Source organism: Mercenaria mercenaria, chromosome 11 (genome assembly GCF_021730395.1).
Source record: "Mercenaria mercenaria strain notata chromosome 11, MADL_Memer_1, whole genome shotgun sequence".
Classification (NCBI taxonomy): Eukaryota; Metazoa; Mollusca; class Bivalvia; order Venerida; family Veneridae; genus Mercenaria; species Mercenaria mercenaria.
Window position 1 is genome coordinate 62,546,750 of NC_069371.1, and position 21,943 is coordinate 62,568,692.

Below are 21,943 nucleotides of genomic sequence, written 5' to 3' on the forward strand. Positions count from 1 at the left end.
TCGGGCGTTCTGTCCATCAACCCACTAAAAGGCCATACAAGAAAATTTCATTCTTATATTTGACCTTTGACCTCCAAGAGTGACTTTGACCTTAGGTCTAGGGACCCAGTTCTTGCGCATGACACTCTGTCTCATGGTGATGAACATTTGTGCCAAGTTACATTAAAATTCCTCCATGCATGAAGTCTTTCGTACTTGAATTCAGTATTGTTATATTTTCTGGTCCTTTTGGATCATGGAGTCCATTCATTATATGTGTAATAGAGTTCCCCTTAAGCTGGTTCTAGGGGGGCGTGAGAGGTGTTACACTTTTCAGTACCTCTCACAAACAGACTCAATCAAAACCGAATCTGCTATTGTTGTTCTTGATTGTATTCTTTGCTTCCGAAGGATCTTGTCACAGATTTTATTAACTATCACAACAGCAATTTTTAAGTGCCGTGTGGCGGCTGTCAAAAGTCTCCCCGTACTTGGATTCAGTATTGTTATATTTTCTGGTCCTTGGGACCACTGAGTTATTTAACATATGTGTAATAGAGTTCCGCTTAAGCCGATGCTAGGAGGAGGGTGGGGGCGTGAGAGGTGTTGCAATTTTCATTACCTCTCATGAACAGACTCGATCAAACCTAGTCTGCTATTATTCATTTTGGTTGCAATCTTTGCTTCCAAAGGATCTTTTTTTACAGATTTTATTAACTATGACAACAGCAATTTTTCAGAGCCGTGTAGCGGCTGTAAAAAGTCACCCCGTACTTGGATTCAGTGTTGTTATATTATCTGGTCCTTTGGGATCATTGAGTCCATTCAACATATGTATAATAGAGTTCCGCTTAAGGCAGTGCTAGGGAGGCGTGAGAGGTGTAACTCTCATGAACAGACTCAATCAAACCTAGTCTGCTGTTATTCTTAATGGTTGCATTCTTTGCTTCCAAAGGATCTTTTTTACAGATTCTATTAGACCTAGGGCCCTGGTTCTTGTGCATGACATTCAGTCTCATTTCATGGCGGTGAACATTTGTGCTAAGTTACATAAAAATCCATCCATACATGAAGAAGAAATGCTCCGGACAAAGTCATTATTGTATTTGGCCATTGGCCTCTAAGTGTGACCTTGACCTTAGATCTAGGGACCTGGTTCTTGCTCAACACTCCGTCTTTTGCTAGTGAACATCTGTGCCAAGTTACATCTGAATCCCTTCATGCATGAAGAAGAAATGCTCCGGACAAAGTTGTCATTCATGTATCTGACCTTTGACCTCTAAATATGACCTTGACCCTAGACCTAGGGACTTGGTTCTTGCGCATGACACTCCGTCACATGATGGTAAATATTTGAACCAAGTTACATCAAGATTCCTCCATGCATTAAGAAGAGATGCTCTGGACAAAGTTTATGGATGCTGCCCGCCCGCCAAGATTGTTCCCATAATACGTCCCGTCTTTCAGACGGGCGCATAGAAAGCATCGCAATTTTCCACTCAAAAATATTTGTGCCGGTGGTAACCTAGAGAAAGCAAAATCCGTAAGTCAAGGGTCGACATAATGCCAAGGAATGTGCATGATCGTTAGAAAGCGCTGAAAGTACTTAGAAAGCGCCGAACAACACATGTTCAACAACATAGTCCATTTTATATGTAGCAAATATGAACATGATAATAAGACTTTCTGTGTATTATAACTATTGTTGTGCAAATATCGGCGTCACATCGTGATGTGTCAAAGTATGGACAAAGTCACAATACAGCAAGTGAGTGCATAAAAATTGCAATTTGTTGAGTTTGCATTGGCTATTTATTTAGCTATTTAAGTAGTATAATATTTTCACTTTCAAGATGATATACGCGAAAATATATTCGTTGCATTTAGCAGATAAATCTTTAAAGTGACTAAAGAAATGTTCGAAGTTGTTGTTGAAGCGTTGCTGGAGCTGCGGCCATAGCGTCCTGTAAAGCTGTTGCCACAGTTCTACCATCACTCGGTGGTGCGTCAAATTCTCTACCTCTGTTCCTAGGACGCTCTTGCTGTCCAGATCCCATTCTTGCTGAGCTTAGCGACATTGCAACTGCAAAGCCCCCACTTAATTGACCACTACTGTCTAGTAGTTTTGATCGAGATACGCACGTGTTTTTAACACTATCGCAGTAAAGTGGCGCTGGAGAGGGGCAGTTAGGACAGCAGTCTGGACAACTTGGTTCTGGGTCATAATTAAACCAGTTATTGATCCATTGTGGTCTGATTCCATCCCTATTGATTAACCATTCAAAGCCCGTCATTGAAGCATCTGGGTGGTTGCTATTGCCAACAGGAACTTCAGGATAATCTCTTGTCGGTTCTACTCCGCATATATATCTTTGTCTGCGTCGAAATTGTTCCCAAATATAGTCAACATAAGCATGATGCATATAAAATACAGGGTCGTAGCCAGTTGTAATAAAAGCGCTCATATCTCCACCCACCCAAACATGTGGACCGCCGTGGTAACCCTCCAGATCAAAGACAGGTGGAGCCGAAGGTCTTGATATGTTCTGAAAAGCATTGATTTTGCTGTTGAGTTTCTTCAACGTATTACTATTTAACAATATCAAATTAAGACCTTATTAATTAAGATATCGATAAGAATTTATTCATTTCATAAGTGAATATAAACTATAATGAATGAGTAATCAAAACATTACCAGAGTAACAATGGTAATTCTGGAATAATAAATTAAGTTAAAGCAAATAACTCTGTAAGTAAAGGAAATGGTGGGGAGTAGTATAGTGTATATCGAAAATAAATGATACTGACGTCTGTATTTCGAATCGGGTATAACAGCATTTTAATGTGTAACGATGCGTCATTTTTTTTTTTAATTTATTATTTCTGATTTCTGCAAAGCAATTCTGAAGGGGACTTATGTTTTTGACCCAATTTGTCCCCAAATTATCAAAAAAACTGAAAGTGGACGAAATATGCCAAAAGCAGTTTACAGAAAGTTAGGTTAAATTTTCAGTTGTTATAATATAGTATAATTCTCTTTGTATACCTTTAACTCACGCTAGAAAAGTACCGCAGAAATACGCTTGCTATGACATTTTCAGCAGAAAAAGAGATGAAAATAGGCAACGTGATGTATTAAAGCATAAATTTCTTTCATTTTTTTTAAATGCTACAGGCCTATCAGGCAGTGTGCGTATAACAATGGTTAAAGATTTGGCCATAACAACGCTTCAATCTTGAATTGCAAAATGAAAGTATCAGAAAAGTGACAGAAATGTTAAATCTTGAGAGAGAGAGAGAGAGAGAGAGAGAGAGGTTCAATTTTGAGTATTTTTGAGAAATCCATATTTAACTGTTTAGTGATTGCAAATGGCTCAAAGTGTTAATGAACGTCAAATTTTAGTAAATCCGGTATTCGAGTAAAACTGAATTTATACAAAGTAACCTGCATTCTTTCACATGCCCAACTGACAAAAAGCGCTAACGGTACAAAGATAATATCACTCTTATAAAAACACGTTAATCCTAATTTCTATAGAACGCGTGGGACAGTTTTCAATAATTGCAGTTTTTATGTCACGTGGTCTAAGTCGGATAGACAACTCGTGCCGTTGTCTACGGGATATATACAACTCGCTTTGCTCGTTGTATATATCCCGTAGACAACGGCACTCGTTGTCTATCCTATACGTATTGACCTGACACTCAAGAATATTCCGAATATTTTCCATAAATTAATTCTCGGTGTCTGAAGCTAAATAGCGATATAAATATTGTGTATATATTTATTTATAATTTTCACAATATCACATGTGCAAATAGATTTTCCCCTAAATTTTATCGGTAGAGATATTGTCATGCTTAATTGATCAAACCTTATGGTCTATAAACGTTATGGCAAATGTTGAATAAAACATATTAAAAATATCTTAGTTAGATAAAAAGATAACGTATTTCTCAGCAGCGTTTCCTGAAAATAAATGCTACATCTACAAGAGAAAACAATCAGATTTCGTAAAATATGTTACGCAGATATTGTAAGAGTAAAAGTAACATCGATAACAACGTTAACATTACATTGAATTCTAAAAAATAGTTTGAGGTGATTTTGAACTCTTGGTATCGTGCGTGACAGTCAGACAGCTACCACTATGCCACCGTGCCATTGGTTATTTATATTGGTTATTTTAGGATACAAATATTTCTTAAAATAATGAAAACTCCAAAAATACTAGCGAAGATTAATGCGTACCAAGTCAGTACTTATGGACAATAGACAATACCTGCGTAATGTAGCATTTATAAATGTATACTTACTTTTTTCAAACATTGTATATTTGACCTTTAAATTACGATCGTCATGTTTTTTCATCTATAAGATATATTCACGGCTCAGTATTTAACTTGAAGGTGTATAAGAAGAAGATAATCATTTTAATTATTATTGTTAGATGATGATGATGATGATGATGACGACGGCCACGACCACGACCACGACGAAACCGTAAATGCAGAATCTGAAACTAAGTTTATCATGAAAAAAGTTTTATAAACATGGAACCGAAGTATGAAGTTGTGAATTAAAAGATAAAAATAACAACAACAATAACAAACAATGAAACAAAGTGCGGACTTTTCATTCAGTTGAACAGATAAACAGACGATATCATTTTCGGATACACAATTGTTGAATATCACTTCATGAGAATGTGAACTTCAGAATGTGAAATATTAATGTTACAGAGACCATACTGGTGCGTTCTTTGTGTTTCTGTAAAATGAAACAAAGAAAAACTCTTAACAAATAATCGGCTTACAAAAATGCATTTACAGTGCCTAATTAGCAGAACTTTCATAAACTTTTTTAATATCATTTTATGTATTTCAATTTACCTGCAGAAGTAATTCCCACAATCATTTTGTTCTGACTGGGAGAAAGACTTACAAATAAATTAATTAATAAAAACTAACAAATTAAAATGACGTTGTGTGAGTCAGTTACTTACCTCTTAGATCGGTGTTCATGAATTGAAAATACCCGCGCTCGTGCGGTAACACCGTCACGATTCGCACGAGCGCTGGTATTTTCAATTCATGAACACCTCCTACTCGGTTAGTAACCTACACATATGCACGTAAAAGGATTTGCATTTCACTACCTGTATTATGCTTTTATTAGATATTTTCTCTGGCTAAAATGACAAAATTGTGCAATTTTACATTTAGTCAAATTCAATATATATTCAATCATGTAAAAGAATTAATTACAACCAATTGTAAAGCCGACCGTAAAGAATACAGTCTTAGAGAATTTATTTTGAAATTCTGCCTGGTTACTTTATTATACACAAAAATCCAAACACCATAAATTTGTCCAATTTGTAAATCTGTTCACACATAATATACAGTTACATAATAACAAGTGATATTATAGGTTGACTGTACAATGAAAAACTATCTTATCTTCCAATATAAATCAATGGAATTGTAGTGTAGTGCTGCATTCAACAATCGATGTGTACTGGTTTACCTATGTAGCTGTGGTCAGTAATGCATATAGTACAAACAATTTTTTAAATTAAATTTACAAGGAGTTGTATTTTTGTGTCAAATGCAACAACCAGGGACAATTTTGACAAACATTCCATAAGATTTTGCAGTATACATATTGTACTTCAAAAAGAACTAAATTTTGTCTTTTGTAAATATGTGTTTAATGGAGTTTGAATGTCTGTAAGATTTCAATATTTTAGGGTAAGCTTTCGGTCTAAACGAGACTCAAACATTTCCCAAGCGGCGTATGTACTATAAATCATCATGTGCTTCCATGTTGATGATAATTTGACCAACTGTTAAGACTTTAGTGCAATTTTCAAGAGAAAAATACTCGGCCTGAAAATATGAACTGCTATTGAATTGTGAAACTACTCTTATTTTAGTAATTACAGTGCCTGAGACACCGTAAGGGGAAATAAATTTAAGGTACATTCTATTGCCAAAATATCGACATTTCATCTTTTTACTACAAAGACAAACAAAAAGAATATGAAAACCTAATTCTTTGCTTTGTTGGGCCGACACGACTACAGATGGTCATATGGCGACATCCCAGTTTGTGATGGTGGAGGAAGACCCCTGGTGCCCCACTGGGCATTATTTCATCACGGGCGGGAGCACCTGTTTAGCACCGCTGATCTTCCGTACGCAAGCTGGATTGCTTTCCCACTTAAAGAATGCCCACAAGCGAGGCTCGAACTTGGCCTACATGGCTGAGGCACAAGTGATTTTAACCCCTTCCTAAAAATTGACTTTACGTCTTATGGTATTATAAGAAAGTTTGGCCGTAATGACGTCACTATTAGGATACTTCTTTCTTGTAATAACGATATTATATATTGTAATAACGCAATATTTTCTTGTAAAAATGATATATTAAGTCATCATAACGAGAAAAGATGTAGTTACGTGATACGGGTAATTTTCTTGTAATATTAATAAAAATCTCGTACATACGAGATAAACTCATTTTTTTCCAAACGAATCTCTTCGACTTTTGCAGTTTTGAGATTGTTCTCTTTTCTGATTTTTAAACACCAGATGCATTTATAATTGCTTTTTTGTTATGTTCGGTGTAGGAAATTCTGATTTTCATTTCAGTTTTTTACAAGTAAAACGTTGTAAATTTTCTGTTAAACAGAAACTCTATTTCCTTATAAAAGTATATTAAATCTTGCTTGTAATATTTGACAATTAGTGTCTTCAAAATTCAAAAAGTTTATTCCTACTTTTACCTATGGAGGCATTTGGAATAATGCATAATTTTCATTTGGTACTTGAAAAAGAAATAAGACACAAAAATCTGTTACAGAATTTTTAAATCAAACAATAAGGTTTTACTCCCCTATTAGAATTTCAAAATCAGAAATAAATTTCATTAAAAACGGAATAGGCGATTTTATGGTAAAATAGTATCTTCAGAACAAGCCTTCACCTGGACTATCATTGTATAAAATTAAACCGCAAACTGCTGCTATTTTGTCATTTCACTACCAAGGCATTCTTATTTATACATTGCCTATATTTGTGTTTTCTCTACTGGCAAGTAAAAAACTTGATCAACTAGTGCAAAACATGGTTTATTTAAACTTATTATTATAATCTATAACTATTTCCATCAGCGTGTGTGTCATTAAAACGTTAATAATATACATAATTCAGTTTAAAGGAATAGATCTAAGATTTAAAGATAAAAAAACAACATTTTATCATTGTGCATTTAGCCGAGTGAGATATGATTTGTAGAAAATACAGTTCGCTTTTAATTGTTAAAAGGTGTTTTCTAACCATTGGCAGAGAGTGGATGAGGGGGTGGTCCTGACTGTTGGAATGCCAAGTAGTTTTCAGAAAGTTCAATAGAAATAGTCCTGATATTGACAGTAAGCTGAAAACTGGTAAAATTCTGATACTTACAGCTAAATAGCACTGAGACAAGACTTTCTGAATCTGATCCTTCTTGAAAAGTGTACTGCCTCTCCCATAATTCCTCTCTAACCCCCCTTGTCCTGTCACCCAATACGCTGCCGGACCACTTGTTACTATCCCTTCTCCGTTACCAAAGTATGAATCAGTCCAAAGTATAGAGTTAACAGGATTGCTCATGGCGTCATCGAACGTACTTGCCCAGTACGGAAGGGACACTGAACGGTCGTACATTCGCAATACTTCTTCAAACCTTCAAAGTGTTAAAAGAGAGTATAGTTTTCTCTAAAATTGTCTGAAATATAGTGATTCATAACGTTTTATTTTTACTATAATCAATTTATTACTTTTGTTTTAGAGGAAAAATCTCAAATTTATTTACAAGGTTGGAGAGATGTTCCTGATATATTGGGTGGGGGATACTTGAAAATTCAGTTATGATTATTGTTTTACTCTACCGTTTTATTCTAATTTTAAATGATCAGAATCCACGAGCACCGTTCGAGGTCCGGCCGGGCTCCTAGCGAGCTCCGCGTGACTTTTCTGCGATGTCCGTACGGATATCCTACGATTGCATCCTCTGAAGAGGACCAGACGCTACGATTTTACCGTAAGACCGTAAGGATTCTAAAATTGGTGGACTCGTATGATTTTGTGACCGAGGCATAACATACCAAAGATGATAACATAACATTATTATTATCATTATTACCATTATTATTATCATTATTATTATCATTAAGCAAATTTCATTATACATTGCAACATGGGCATTTATTATATACCTATAAAAATTTTGTAAAAATGTCGGCATGCATGCCCAGACAAAGTTCTATAAATAGCGCACATAAAAACTTCACTAAGTTCCATTTTAGTATCGATAAACATTGAAGATTTCTTTCAATAACAAAACAACAAACAAAAAGGTAGAGGTATATAATAAAAGGGTCATTATAAAAGTAGCTAGATCTGGGATTTTGTAATCGGCTCTCGTGGAATTTGGAATTTGGAATTAGCGCGCCTCGTGAGATCCGATCTGGCAAAAATCCACTCGAGCCGAATACAGAATCCCAGATCGAGCTACTGTTCTAATAACCCTATTGTATTAAAGTAAACTGAATGAAAGTAGACTCCCCCCCCCCCCCCGCCCCAAATCAAGCTGATTCCAATAACTCGTGTTGGTGCCGAAATGACAGAACCTTTAAGTTCCCTTATCCGTACTTTTCAGATCTATAGGCTAATACATTACAAGCCCGGTTTAAGTATTTGATTGTGGGGTAGAAGTTTGTGTGGGGTAGGGTGGGGAGTGGCGGGGGGCACCAGTTTGGAATGGAGGCGTCACCGGCGAGGCGCATAGGGGTAGGTATGGGAGGGGGGCCTTTCTCCCATGTTAAGTGGAGAGGGGGGTCAGGGGGCCTACTCTAGTGCATTTTTTATTCTAATTTTTGAGAAATATTATTCCTTTGCTAAAATAGTTGGGAACAACTTTGATGAGTGTAGGTCACTTCTAAGCCGGTAGGGGGAAGGTGTGCGACGGGCCCCTTGAGTCTCGCCCTGGCGCCGGGCCTGTATTATAAACTCATTGATGTTTCGGCAGCTGAACCAATCTAAATCAAAGCTATTTAATTTAGTAATTGATATAGTACTTTCAAAAACATCGGAAAACATTGATTTTCACAAGCAATTTTCGCTATATACCAAGCTCAATATTAAATTGATTTTACATAAAAAGGGAGATAATTTCAAAAGAATAGCTGATTGTCAACCTAATTGTAAGAAAACTGCGATAGACACGTGCTTTACGGATTATTTGAATGAGCGATGACTGTTATAAGTAAAACAATCTTAGTTTGAGAGTGATTATTTTGTGAAGAAAATCATGACCTTGGAAAAATTGTACATAATGATATTATAAACCGAAATATCGCGCAAATTATACCAAAAAGTCATTTTGGCTATACATTTGCACTTAGTTCTGAAGTATGGAATATGGAAATAAAGCGTATATCTCTCGGAATATTTTTAAAACGGATTCACTTTCTAGTATACAAAAATATCTATTAGGATTTTAATAAGCTGCACTTTCTCTGTCAACACTATTGTTTGTCTTCTTATTTTGTGTGTGACTGTTTCTCTTTTTTTGTGAATTAATATACATATATTCAAATTAAATGGAGTGTTTGTCAAAATCGAATGTTTACGTTAAATTGTGTGTTACGTAAACTGATCTTCTGTGTTTTTTCATTATGATTAGATATTCTTTAATTTTCTATTTCAAAAGAAGATCAGATGGAAACTTAAGATACGTAATATTTTTAAAAATGTCATATATTACCTTCTTTAAATAAAGTTATTATTATTTTTATCATTATTCTATCTATGCAAAATTACAAGCTGATCTTTCAATTTGGACAGAACCATTAGCTGTTAAAAGGGGTGCATACCAAAAAGATACTGACTGAATGACGAACAGCGCAGATCATGATCAGACTGCACGGGTGTGCAGGCTGATCATGATTTGCACTGGTCGCAAAGGCAGTGTCAGTCGTGACCAGCATGATAAGGGTTAAATTATTTAGCTTTGTAAAGAATATCTTTTGTGGCACTTAATCACTTACATGGTTATATAAACTCTATGCCATGGTAGAAAGGAAGGGCCACTATGGTGTTTGTCTGAAGCTTCGGCGTGAATCTTGGCAAATAGGTCAATGTAACCATCCTGAAACAGATGTTTTATGTAACAAGCGAATAAATACCACAACGTATGTTTTAAACGAAAATTGACAAAGAGTTAAACACTACATGGATTGTTTAACAAATAATGTATATAGCCCCTCTGCAGAAGTCACCGGACATGTTTTCAACACATAAGATGATTTTGTGAGTACTTCTTCTCGTATATATCGTTGTAGAGGTCACAAAACTAATTTAAAACCTTACCTGTATTTTTCAATTAACTTTCAAAAAAACAACGATAATATTTTTGAGCATGTGAAATGTTTGGGGGGTTTTGTTTGAGATTACACCCAGTAAGACCAGAATTATGGTAACAATATTTCGGCACCAATCAGAGTGCTTAAAGAGGACCTATAATTTTGCATCGAACGTCTCCAAAAGTATTTGACTTAGATTCCTTATGACACTTGAATATAACAAGAGCTCGTAGAACACGAAATGCCCCCCCACCCCCCTTGCATTCAGTAGCTGCACAAGGAACAGAAATTACTTAGTACTGACCTCAAATCAATGTGACCTTGACCTTTGACATACTGACCTCAAAATCAATAGGGGTCATCTGCTGGTCATGATCAACCTCCCTCATATGGGAAAATTAGACCCATCACGAAAATCGCCACAAAATCCGATAATAAGTTTGGCCAGGTAAATCTGCTGTCGAGACTGTTCGGTTGTTTTCGGCCTACTCCGTATTATAAGCCGATGTCTAACAAGTAATCCCTTCTTCGCCAATGTACTGTTACACAATATTGCCAAGTCTAATTTACAGTGATTGCAAATAAATTGGAACTAATCGGAACCTAAATGGTATTTGGTGGATTAATAGGAATACCTGTATAATGGTATTCTCAATAAACACATTATTATAAAACCGAACAATCACATTGCAAAAATGATTTCTGCTATTTTACAATCAGATGGAAGCTCGCTTTTATAATACTTTGTTGGTTGATCGTGATTATGAAATAAAGGTATTAAATAGTTTTTTTGGGGGGTAATCGAATAACTGCATATTTATTGTTATGTCGTGATTTTTTTAAAGTCAGATATCGAGCAAGTAATTAGTGTCGAGCCAGCTCGAAAATCGTACTCAAAATTTGAAAAGCCGAATTTCAATATCATACTAAAACTGCGATCTGCTCAAGATCATAATTCAAAGATTAACAAGAGCTGTCACAGGCGACAGCGCGCTCGACTATTTTGATGCTGGATAGTGAAACTAGGCACATCTGAGGAAACTAGAGCTGTCACTGGAGTGTTTAATGACTCCAATTGTGGATGAAGATATTGCACAATATGCTGAGTCTATGTCAAAAATATCAACTTAAAGTTATAAGAGAGGTAAAGATAAAATGTATCAAAACACTATATAAGTATATCCTAAGCAAAAAGGGGCATAATTCATTGACTATTGGTGCCAGAATTATGCACCTTGTGTCATATGGTGTGGGTGATAATGTTGAACAACTATTTTAAGTCTGAATCAAATCCATTCAGTAATAACAGAGGCAGAGTGAAAGTGCATCAAAACTTTAACCTTAAATTCTAAGTAAAATGGGAGAATAAACGAAAAATTGGTGCCAGAGTTATGCACCTTGTATCATATGGTGTGGGTGATGATGTTGAACAACTATTTTAAGTTTGAATCAAATCCATTCAGTAATAACAGAGACAGAGTGAAAGTGCATCAAAACTTTAACCTAAAATTCTAAGTAAAAAGGGGAAATAAATCATGAAAAATTGGTCCCAGAGTTATGCACCTTGTGTCATATGATGTGGGTGATGATGTTGAACAATTGTTTCAGTTTGAATCAGATCCATTCAGTAATAACAGAGATAGGGTGAAAGCGAATAAAACTTTAACCTGAAATTCTAAGTAAAAAGGGGGAATAATTCATGAAAAAATGGTGCCAGAGTTATGCACCTTGTGTCATATGATGTGGATGATGATGTTGAACAATTGTTTCAGTTTGAATCAAAATCAATTCAGTAAAAACAAGAGATAGAGGGAAAGTGCATCAAAACTTTAACCTGAAAATCTAAGTGAAAAGGGGGCATAATTCGTGAAATATTGGTGCCAGAGTTATGGCCCTTATGTCAGATGATGTGGATGATGATGAGGAATAAGTATTTCAAGTTTGAATCAAATCCATCAAGTAATAACAGAGATAAGTTGAAAAAAGAGAAAGTGTAAAAAAACTTTAACCAAGGTGGGGACGCGGAAAGACGCCGACGCCGACGCCGGGTCGAGTAGGATAGCTCTCCTTATACTTCGTATAGTCGAGCTAAAAATATTGCAAGATCGGATATATTGAAATTCAATTTTTTAACCATTACCCAGCTAGATTTCTATAATGAACGTGTCCATCCTTCAATTTGGACAGTACCATTAACTGTTAAAAAGGGTGATTACCAAAAAGACACTGACTGAATGGCAAACAGTGCAGATCATGATCAGACTGCACGTATATGCAGGCTGATCATGATCTACACTGGTCGCAAAGGCAGAATCAATCATGTCCAGCTGGCTAAAGGTTATAATACTTAATAGATTATTCCCGGTATTATATTTCAAGCCTGCTCAAATTTTCAAAGCAATCGAATTTAAAACTGGGATTAAATTTGGAACAGCTGGATTTCGATCTTGCATTAGTTTTATTTGCGAGCGAGCTCAACGTTTCGAAAATCTAGCACTGAATGCCGAACAAGTTTAAAAATCAAAGTCAAATTTTCAGTCTGAATATCGAGCAGGTATAGAATTAAGAGCCAGTTTAAGATCGCAATTTAAATGTTCTTTAAAATGCCGATAGACTAGAAATTCATGCTAGCTCAAAATGTTTAGTCTATACTTATTTGTTGTAGCTCGGTTGTGATGAAAGCTTCAAGCTTATTGTAACCACTCTCGAGTTAACTTCCTGGAAAAACCAGTACTGATGTCATGTGAGAAGTCATGATCGTGACCCCAATGAGGCTCGAACCCTCGATCCCTGGACCACTGCACCCCTCAAAATATTTGAATTTCGGTCTTCCTGCTGGCTCTATTTTCAATTCTGCCTCGAAATTCGATGGTTTCTTTTGTTTTGAATTTCGTTTCCCGAGTTGGTGCGAAATTCAATCTAAGCAAAATTTAACGTCATCCTTTCGAAAATTTGAATTTCGATCTTCTACTTCTAACTTGCCCAAAATATGCCGCCTCAAATTTCAACGTTTGAAACTTTTAACGGTCGTTTTCCTTCTTACACTCTCGAAATTTAATTCAAGTTCGAAATCAATTCCTTAAGATTTCCATTTTCAACAGACTCGATGTTCAATGCTGGCTCGAATAAAACACTGAACATTTCAGTTCCGAACTTCGAGCAAGATTCAAATCCGATGCAAACTCGAAATTTTTCTTTTTGAAAATTCAAATTTCGATCCTCAAGCTGTTTGAAATTGACTATTGGCTGTAAAGAAAATCATATTATGGAGCGTCCACTAATTTATAAATCCGTGCACATTTGCAGTTTAGCGGGTGAGAGAAAATCAGTCTTTACCGTTAAGGAGCTTAAATTCCGTAAGAATTGACGGAAATGTACGAGAATGTTCGAGTCTTTCCGACAGCGATAAAAAAACCTATACTCATCTGCAAAATGCTTAAAAAGACCATTTTCTTCAAAGCTGAAGTTAATATGAAACAATAGCTAAATGAATATAGATTACTAAGTCGTTTGCAATGGTCTTCAAAGGCAAATAAGAAACTATTTATTCTTTGTTAAACAGAAGAAATTTCAGCAAATTATCCATATTTTACTTTATATCTAATTGTAGATAGACAGACATAAAGTATACGCTAAAAAGATCATTTTCTATTTATTATTTTTTTTTTATTATACCAGATTTATATAGCGCCCTTTTCATTATCAATTTCACGTTCAAAGGCGCTTTACATAGTTCAAATGCAGCCACACAGGGCGCCTAAATCATCCTCTACTAGTACAGACACAGAGCGATCTGACCAGATGGACAGAGTGAGACAAAGCCCCCACGACAGAGAGATCAGAAATCAGATTTTGAAAATAAAATATTCATAAGAAAGACAATGCATTGAATATTATCACATCGTTTGCAAAGCTAATATACCTATAATACTTTTCCCATAAATTTAAATAAAGTAAATGGCTCCTTCTTTGCGCTATATAAAATATTTTCACTCGTGCGAAAAATCGATGGGTCTAATTTTCCCGTATGATCAAGTTTCGTGATCCGAGGCCAGAGCGTTCTCAAGTTATTGTCCGGGTCACTTTGACCTTGACCTTTGACCTACTGACCTCAAAATCAATAGGGGTCATCTGCTGGTTATGATCAACCTCCCTATCAAGTTTCGTGATCCCAGGCCCAAGCGTTCTCAAGTCATTTTCCGGGTCACTTTGACCTTGACCTTTGACCTACTGACCTCAAAATCAATAAGGGTCCTCTGCTGGTCATGGTCAACCTCTCTATTAAGTTTCATGGTCCCAAGCCCAAGCGTTCTCAAGTTATTGTCCGGAAATTGTTTAACTGTTCCAGGTAACCGTGACCTTGACTTTTGATCTACTGACCTCAAAATCAATAAGAGTCATCTGCCGGACATGACCAACCTCTTAATCAAATTTCATGATCCTAGGCCCAAGCGTTCTTGAGTAATCATCCGGAAACCGTTTAATTGTTCCGGATCACTGTGACCTTAACCTTTGACCTACTCACCTCAATATCAATAGAGGTCATTTGCTGGTCATGATCAACCTCCCTCTCAACTTTCATGATCCTAGACACAAGCGTTCTTGAGTAATCATCCGGAAACCGTTTAATTGTTCCGGGTCACTGTGACCTTGAGCTTTGATTTACTGACGTCAAAATCTTTAGGGGTCATCTGCTGGTCATGACCTACCTCCCTATTATCTTTCATGATCCTAAACTCAAACGTTCTTGAGTTATCATCCGGAAGCCGTTTAAATGTTCCGGATCACTGTGACCTTAACCTTTGACCTACTCACCTCAATATCAATAGAGATCATTTGCTGGTCATGATCAACCTCCCTTTCAACTTTCATGATCCTAGGCCCAAGCGTTCTTGAGTAATCATCCGGAAACCGTTTAATTGTTCCGGATCACTGTGACCTTGAGCTTTGATTTACTGACGTCAAAATCTTTAGGGGTCATCTGCTGGTCATGATCTACCTCCCTATTATCTTTCATGATCCTAGGCCTTAGCGTTCTTGAGTTATCATCCGGAAACTGTTTAACTGTTCCGGATCACTGTGTCCTTGACCTTTGACCTACTAACCTCAAAATCAATAGGGGTCATCTGCTGGCCATGACCAATCTTCCTATTATCTTTCATGCCCTAGGCCCAAGCGTTCTTGAGCTATCATCCGGAAACCGTTTAAATGTTCCTGGTCATTGTGACATTGGTCTTTGAACTTAAAACCAATAGGAGTTATCTGCTAGTCATGACCAACCTCCCTATCATCTTTCATGATCCTAGGTCCAAGCGTTCTTGAGATATCATCCGGAAACCAATTGTTCCACATACCAACCGACATACCGACCGACAGACCGACCAACCGACCGACCGACCGACTGACAGACATCTGCAAAACAATATATCCCTCCTTCTTCGAAGGGGGGCATAAAATATGCTTACAGGGCCTAAATGTTTGTGTCGTACATAACGAAGGTTCAACGCAATAGGGGCGTATCTACGTATTTTACCAAGAAAATTTCAAATATAGTGATGAAACCGTGTAGGAATAAAATTCAGCATGTTATGTTATGCACCTGGTGCTTTGTTTGGGATTTAACTCAGCAAGACAAGAGTTATGACGCCTGATTTGGTCAAAGATATGCATAAAGGTCCTAGAAGTCCGTGTCGCACATATTTTAAAATATATTTGCCCTTGAGTCATTAAGCTTTATAGAATATTAAATATTTTACTCTTACTCTCAGTGCTTCCCTCCCCCCCCCCCCCCCCCCCCCCCACACACACACACTCAACCACCTCCCACCTCCCTTCAACCACCTCCCAACTGCCAGGCACCCCGGTCGAAGGTAATATAAAAGTTTAGTTAGTAAAGCATTGCCGACAAGTACACACGGAGAGACAGAAAGTGGAGGCATCAGTGTAATATGGACATATATCTAGTTTTCTCTTTATTTGACAAGTCTTCCTTTTTGTGTTTGTCTTTAAAACATCGTTACCTATTGTCCGCTTATGCATTTAACTGTTGTTAAGAACAAGCAAATGTTCATATATTTTCAATATATTCATAGGATGTAAGAATTTTCATGACAATGTGTTCTGTATGTGTACTATTGCACACGCGATGACAATTGTACATTGACTAGTTTATCATAAAAGCCCTAAAAAACCTTTGATTCCCATCTAAAAATGCAGTAATAATGAAAGGAGGTACAGTACCATATATAATCTTTTCAAAGCTCTGTGAAACCTTTCCTTTTCTCCAGGAGACAGCGTCCGGTACTCTTTCCGCGTGCGTTTACCAGACCGCGGGTATTGGCTACTGCGACGTTGTGTAGACGTCCCCGCCTGTGTACTCCCTGCGAATCCACCAGCATTCGACTTCATTGCTAAAGATTCTTGAATAGGTTCCATACCAAGAGACGCCGATATATTTCTCAAGACTGATCGATCTTTCTCGTTTAATGACATGTCAGGGACGATGTTCCACATCAAATCCTGTAAAAGAAAGTTTTACTCAGTAGAAAACAAACAGGTAAATGTCATTTATATATACTTTTTTCTCCTCTAATTATTAAAACACATTGAATTATATGAATATTTTCCAAGTTTCCATAAAATAATTACAGTATTCTCATTTTTCATAAACATAGCCATTTTGCATTAATCTTCTAAGCTTATTATAAGCTAAGTGTACAAATGTACAATATATAATATGTTAAACTAATAATTACAACTAAAACGTTTTTACTGTAATACGGTGGTATGTTTAGTACATGCAAATATACTCTTTTTAGAATAATTGATGTCGTGTGAACGACATCTTATCTCGAGTACACGACATCTTATCTCGAGCGCTCGACATCTTATCTCGAGCGCACGACATCTTATCTCGATCGCTCAACATCTTTTCTCGTGCGCACGACATCTTATCTCGATCGCTCGACATCTTATCTCGAGTGCACGACATTTTCTGTCGTGCGCACGACTTCTTATCTCGTGAGGTCGACATCTTATCTTGAGCGCTCGACATCTTATCTCGAGCGCTCGACATCTTATTAGGTGCGCACGACATCTTATCTCGAGCGCTCAACATCTTATATATTTCGCACGACATCTTATCTCGTACGCTCAACATCTTATCTCGAGCGCTTAACATCTTATCTCGTGCGCTCAACATCTTATCTTCAGCGCTCGACATCTTATCTCGTGCCCTCGACATCTTATCTCGAGTGCTCGACATCTTATCTTGTGCGCACGACATTCTATCTCGAGCGCACAACATCTTATTTCGAGCGCTCAACATCTTATCTCGAGCGCACGACATCTTATTTCGAGCGCTCGACATCTTATCTATATATATATGAAGGCCCTTTGTGTTTATTCAGGTCATCAGTATGACTGCCACCGTTTTTGCTTTTGTTTCGCTTATACTTTTGTTTGCAGGGTATTAATTTAAATACGCAAACTGAACAAAAAAGCCAGCAAAAATTTGGTAATGACGCAAAGGGATATATAAGTCATTGACCAAAAAAAAATGATTTAATATGTAGGCTTCGCCCATATATGAAAGAATTTCCCCGTGCCATCTTAATTCATGTCATTTCTGACAATGTGCCATTTGATGATGTCAGTCAACTGCGATAAGTAGCTACTCTAACATGCAGTAAGCATCATTAATTATGTTCTTTAAATGTTGAAGATAGGATGACCAATTATGTGCACCACTTTCCCAAATGATGTGATAAACTTGTGCTTGTGGGAAGGTTAAATAACATTTAAATAGACGGGATCCTAATTATCTACTTGTGTGTATGTTTTTACTAATGACCTAAATTCATATAAAAAAGCCTTGATATGTATAGATAAGATGTATAGCGCTCAAAATAATAAGTCGTGCGCTCAAGATAAGATGTTGTGCGGACGAAATAATATGTCGAGCGCGCGAGATAAGATGTCGTGCTAACAAGATAAGATGTCAAGCGCTCGAGATAAAGTGTCAAGCGCAAGAGATAAGATGTCGTGCGTTCAAGATAGGATGTCTCGCGCACAAGAAAAGATGACGAGCGGTCGAGATAAGATGTCGAGTGCTCAAGATAAGATGTCGTGCGCACGAGATAAGATGTAATGCACTCGAGATAAGATGCCGAGAGATCGAGATAAGATGTCGAGCGCTCGAGATAAGATGTCGTGCACACGAGATAAGATGTCGTGCGCTAGAGATAAGATGTCGTGTGCTCGAGACAGTATGTCGTGCGCACGAGATAAGATATCGTGCGCACGAGATAATTAAATCTAAAAAAATGCATGTCCTAAAGATACCATGTTTGAAGGTGGCAGTTAAACCTAATGTGTAATAATCAAATTATTAAGCGTAACTGAGAAGCACAACCGTTTGACTTACTAGACACGTGCACACGTATATGATCCTTTTTATATGTAATGAAATATTAATGATATTTTGATTCAATTCGTAATCAGCTTGTTCATAATTCGACAGTTGCGAAAATGCAAATCGTTTTTGAAAAAAAAAAAAAGAAAAGTACCTGTAAGCAACTTATTCTAGCTGCGAGTTGACCAATTGGTTTTCCTTCAAAGCTCCTGAAGCATGCGTGTGTTGCCTCTGGTACTAGCATGCATACCTGATGATTTGTTGTTTGTGTGTCCACTGCTTTCGCCATCAGAAACACAAAGACACTACACAAACTAAACTTTCCCATGTCCAGTTTTTCTACAATATATTATTACAGTAGTCATTTCTTCCTTGTTTACTGTGCTTTTAACAATCATATCAAAGCAACAGTGAGTTATATATACCAATAAAACTAATCACTTTTTATATGCAATGTTTTATGTGCAAGAAAGAACTATAAGAGTCAGAAAAGTCTAATTCAATGTCAGGATAATGCGCCAAGAAGAAACATGCGTAATTTATATCGTCAATATTAAATTTCAAAATCATGAAGTGATATGTTATGTCTGTGTATGTATCTTATTCTACGATACCTCCCTGTACCTTTTGTATTACACAATTTGTCGTTATTATTTTGAGACACACATCAAGATGCCCCAGTAAAATTTAATCAAATTTTATGAAAAAATGTGCGAAATTTTACATTATAATCAAAAGAAAATAATTTATTAAAATCTTCCAGTAACTAAAAACGCGATAAAAATGGTGCCCAGTTACATCGGTCAATAACATTTCAAACGACCAGCAAAATCAAAGTTTTCTTTTTTTCTATAATTGCAAGAATCTGCATCATCACATTCACATAGATATTCGACACATAGTTACAATACAATACAATAGTTGCATTCAGGCGTGATAGAAACTTGGGAAATATACTCGTACATGGAAAGCTCAATAAAGTTATGAACGAAGGAAATGTCGCCAACAAACGGGGTTGTAGACCAGGATGCATAATATGTGACATGTTAGCACACGATCAGGATAGGTACAAAGAGAATAATAAAGTCGGATGCCAGTCAACTAACCTTGTGTACGGGATATATTTTACACTCTGTGAAAAAGTTGTTTACGTGGGAGAGACGTCGAGAACGGTGAAGGAAAGGATGAAAGAACAGGAGGCGGACGTAAGACTGAAGAGATAAAAGCCAGTAGCGCTCCATTTCAATGTGTGGTGATAACATGGGAGTGAACTTTGTAGAACTTGTAAAAGACCAGTCAAAATATTACAGGCAGATTAAAGACTGAACTAGAATAGAAACTGAAGCACCACTGGGCATAAATAAAAGGCAAGTTTAGGTGTCTATGGCGTGAATACAAGTAAACATTGTTAACAGACTGTAGATATATACTGTCAACTGTTCTGAATATAGTTATATCCCTTAATGCAAATTATCTATATATATTCAACGTATCCTCGAGATCCAGTTTACTTTCAGAGAGAGAAAATATAGCTTCTCTGGTCCCAATCAATTAAAAAGACTTAAATATCACTACTGATTTGTGAGACATGAAAACAGAGATTTGATTATATATATGCAAATGCTGAACCAGTACGAATGTATAGTACAGTGCGGGCTCGTATATAAAGCAGCTTCGAAACATATCTTATTGGGTTAGTGGACTTGCTGTGGCATGTGTGTGTTCTTTTGTACGGTTAGGCGCTTTGCCGTAATTGGTCTGGTATATTGTGGTGATGATTTAGTTCGTATAAATTCTCTCTACTATATACATTTGAGCTAAACTATATATAGGTATAACAAGAAATATCTTTAAAAATGATGGTCGGCGAATTGTAATAAGGAAAGAAGTTTATGAATTTTTCATCTAACATTCATCTTTCATCTAACATTTTTTAAAATTGCAAAACTAAACACCGCACTTTAACAATTTAAATGGTTCTCTTTTAATTTTTCGCAAAGGTTTCGTAGGGTTGCAATTTTGTTTCGTTTATCCTTAGACGAATAATTACAGCAGTAGTTTGATGAAGATTCATGAAGCGGTTCATGAGAAGAGGTCATTAAACGTGTTTATATTTTAGCTAAATTGGTCTCTATCCCCATTTGTAACAAAAGAGCAGGAGACCTTACGATATTGTTACACATCGAGTTTGATAAAAATCCATTACATTTTAGTGGTTAATGCGAAGAAAGGCATATCTACCTTTAGCTATAGTGGTCCCTAATAGGGCCCAAGTTCCTGTATAAATAAAGGAAGAGGACCTTATAATGATGCTCCAGACCAAGTATGACAAAGATCCACCAAGCTGTTCATGAGACGCTGTATAAAGGCATTTCTAGTTTTACCTCTAGCAGCCCCTAAAAGGGGTCAAATGTCCCAGCTGAACAAAGTTGGCTGCGGGCCTAATAAAGATGCTACAAGTTTGATTAGAATACATGAGAAAAAATCAATTAAAGGATTTTTTTATTTATTATTTTTATTTATTTCTAAAATAGGCCAACTGATCCCGCTTTAACAAATAGCATATTCGCTATTCATGAATCTTTGGACAATGACGTCACACCTATAAAAACATGAAGGTCAAGCAAAACATACAATTGTAATTATTTCAATATTCTGTTTCATAAGCAAAGTTTGATCGTAGTCATATCACATAGATAAACTGTATGCAGCGTACCTTCATTTCAGTGTAATGAGATTAAGTCATTATATAGTATATATATAATAAAACAGATTTCAACTGAGTTCAATATTTGCATACCATACTAAAGAAAAATATTCATATATAATAAATCAGTTAAATAATTTATAACAAATATATCAAAGCAAACAAGTACTCATTTTAATATGCAATCTGAATGAGTCACAAAAGCAAGAAACCTTTTCATATACAGACGACAATTGTAACAAGGAAAATCTTTTAAAAAGCACTTCTCTACATAAAAGACTCTTATCACACCCTTATTCATGTGATACGCAGACCGTATTCAGCTCTTTCTTTAATTTGATATATGTTGGTATTTGAACAGGTTTTTATCACATTTATTAAACTTACTTATCATTTTGAGATATATCAATATTCTTGCTAAATATACTGAG

General features: G+C 36.3%; 1 protein-coding gene across 1 annotated transcript; it reads right to left on the reverse strand.

The window, feature by feature from the left end:
- Positions 1 to 1,695: 1,695 nt before the first annotated feature.
- On the reverse strand, positions 1,696 to 19,162 carry LOC123550181 (putative tyrosinase-like protein tyr-3). The gene is made up of 5 exons (XM_053517560.1): positions 18,960 to 19,162; positions 16,633 to 16,911; positions 10,078 to 10,178; positions 7,451 to 7,712; positions 1,696 to 2,525 (listed from the first exon to the last, which is right to left on the reverse strand). Exons 1-5 carry the CDS (start codon positions 19,131 to 19,133, stop codon positions 1,887 to 1,889), a joined length of 1,455 nt encoding a protein of 484 aa, XP_053373535.1. The 5' UTR covers positions 19,134 to 19,162; the 3' UTR covers positions 1,696 to 1,886.
- Between the last annotated feature and the right edge of the window lie 2,781 nt (positions 19,163 to 21,943).

Bases quoted from the DNA above. Each gene is read 5' to 3' on its own strand.
- LOC123550181 (XM_053517560.1), bottom strand. From the start codon at position 19,133: ATGGGAAAGTTTAGTTTGTGTAGTGTCTTTGTGTTTCTGATGGCGAAA. The intron at 10,179-16,632 runs GTACTGTACCTC...CATCTGTTTCAG, and splicing joins CTTTGAAAAGATTATATATG to GATGGTTACATTGACCTATT. The intron at 2,526-7,450 runs GTAAGTATCAGA...AATGCTTTTCAG, and splicing joins TGTCTCAGTGCTATTTAGCT to AACATATCAAGACCTTCGGC.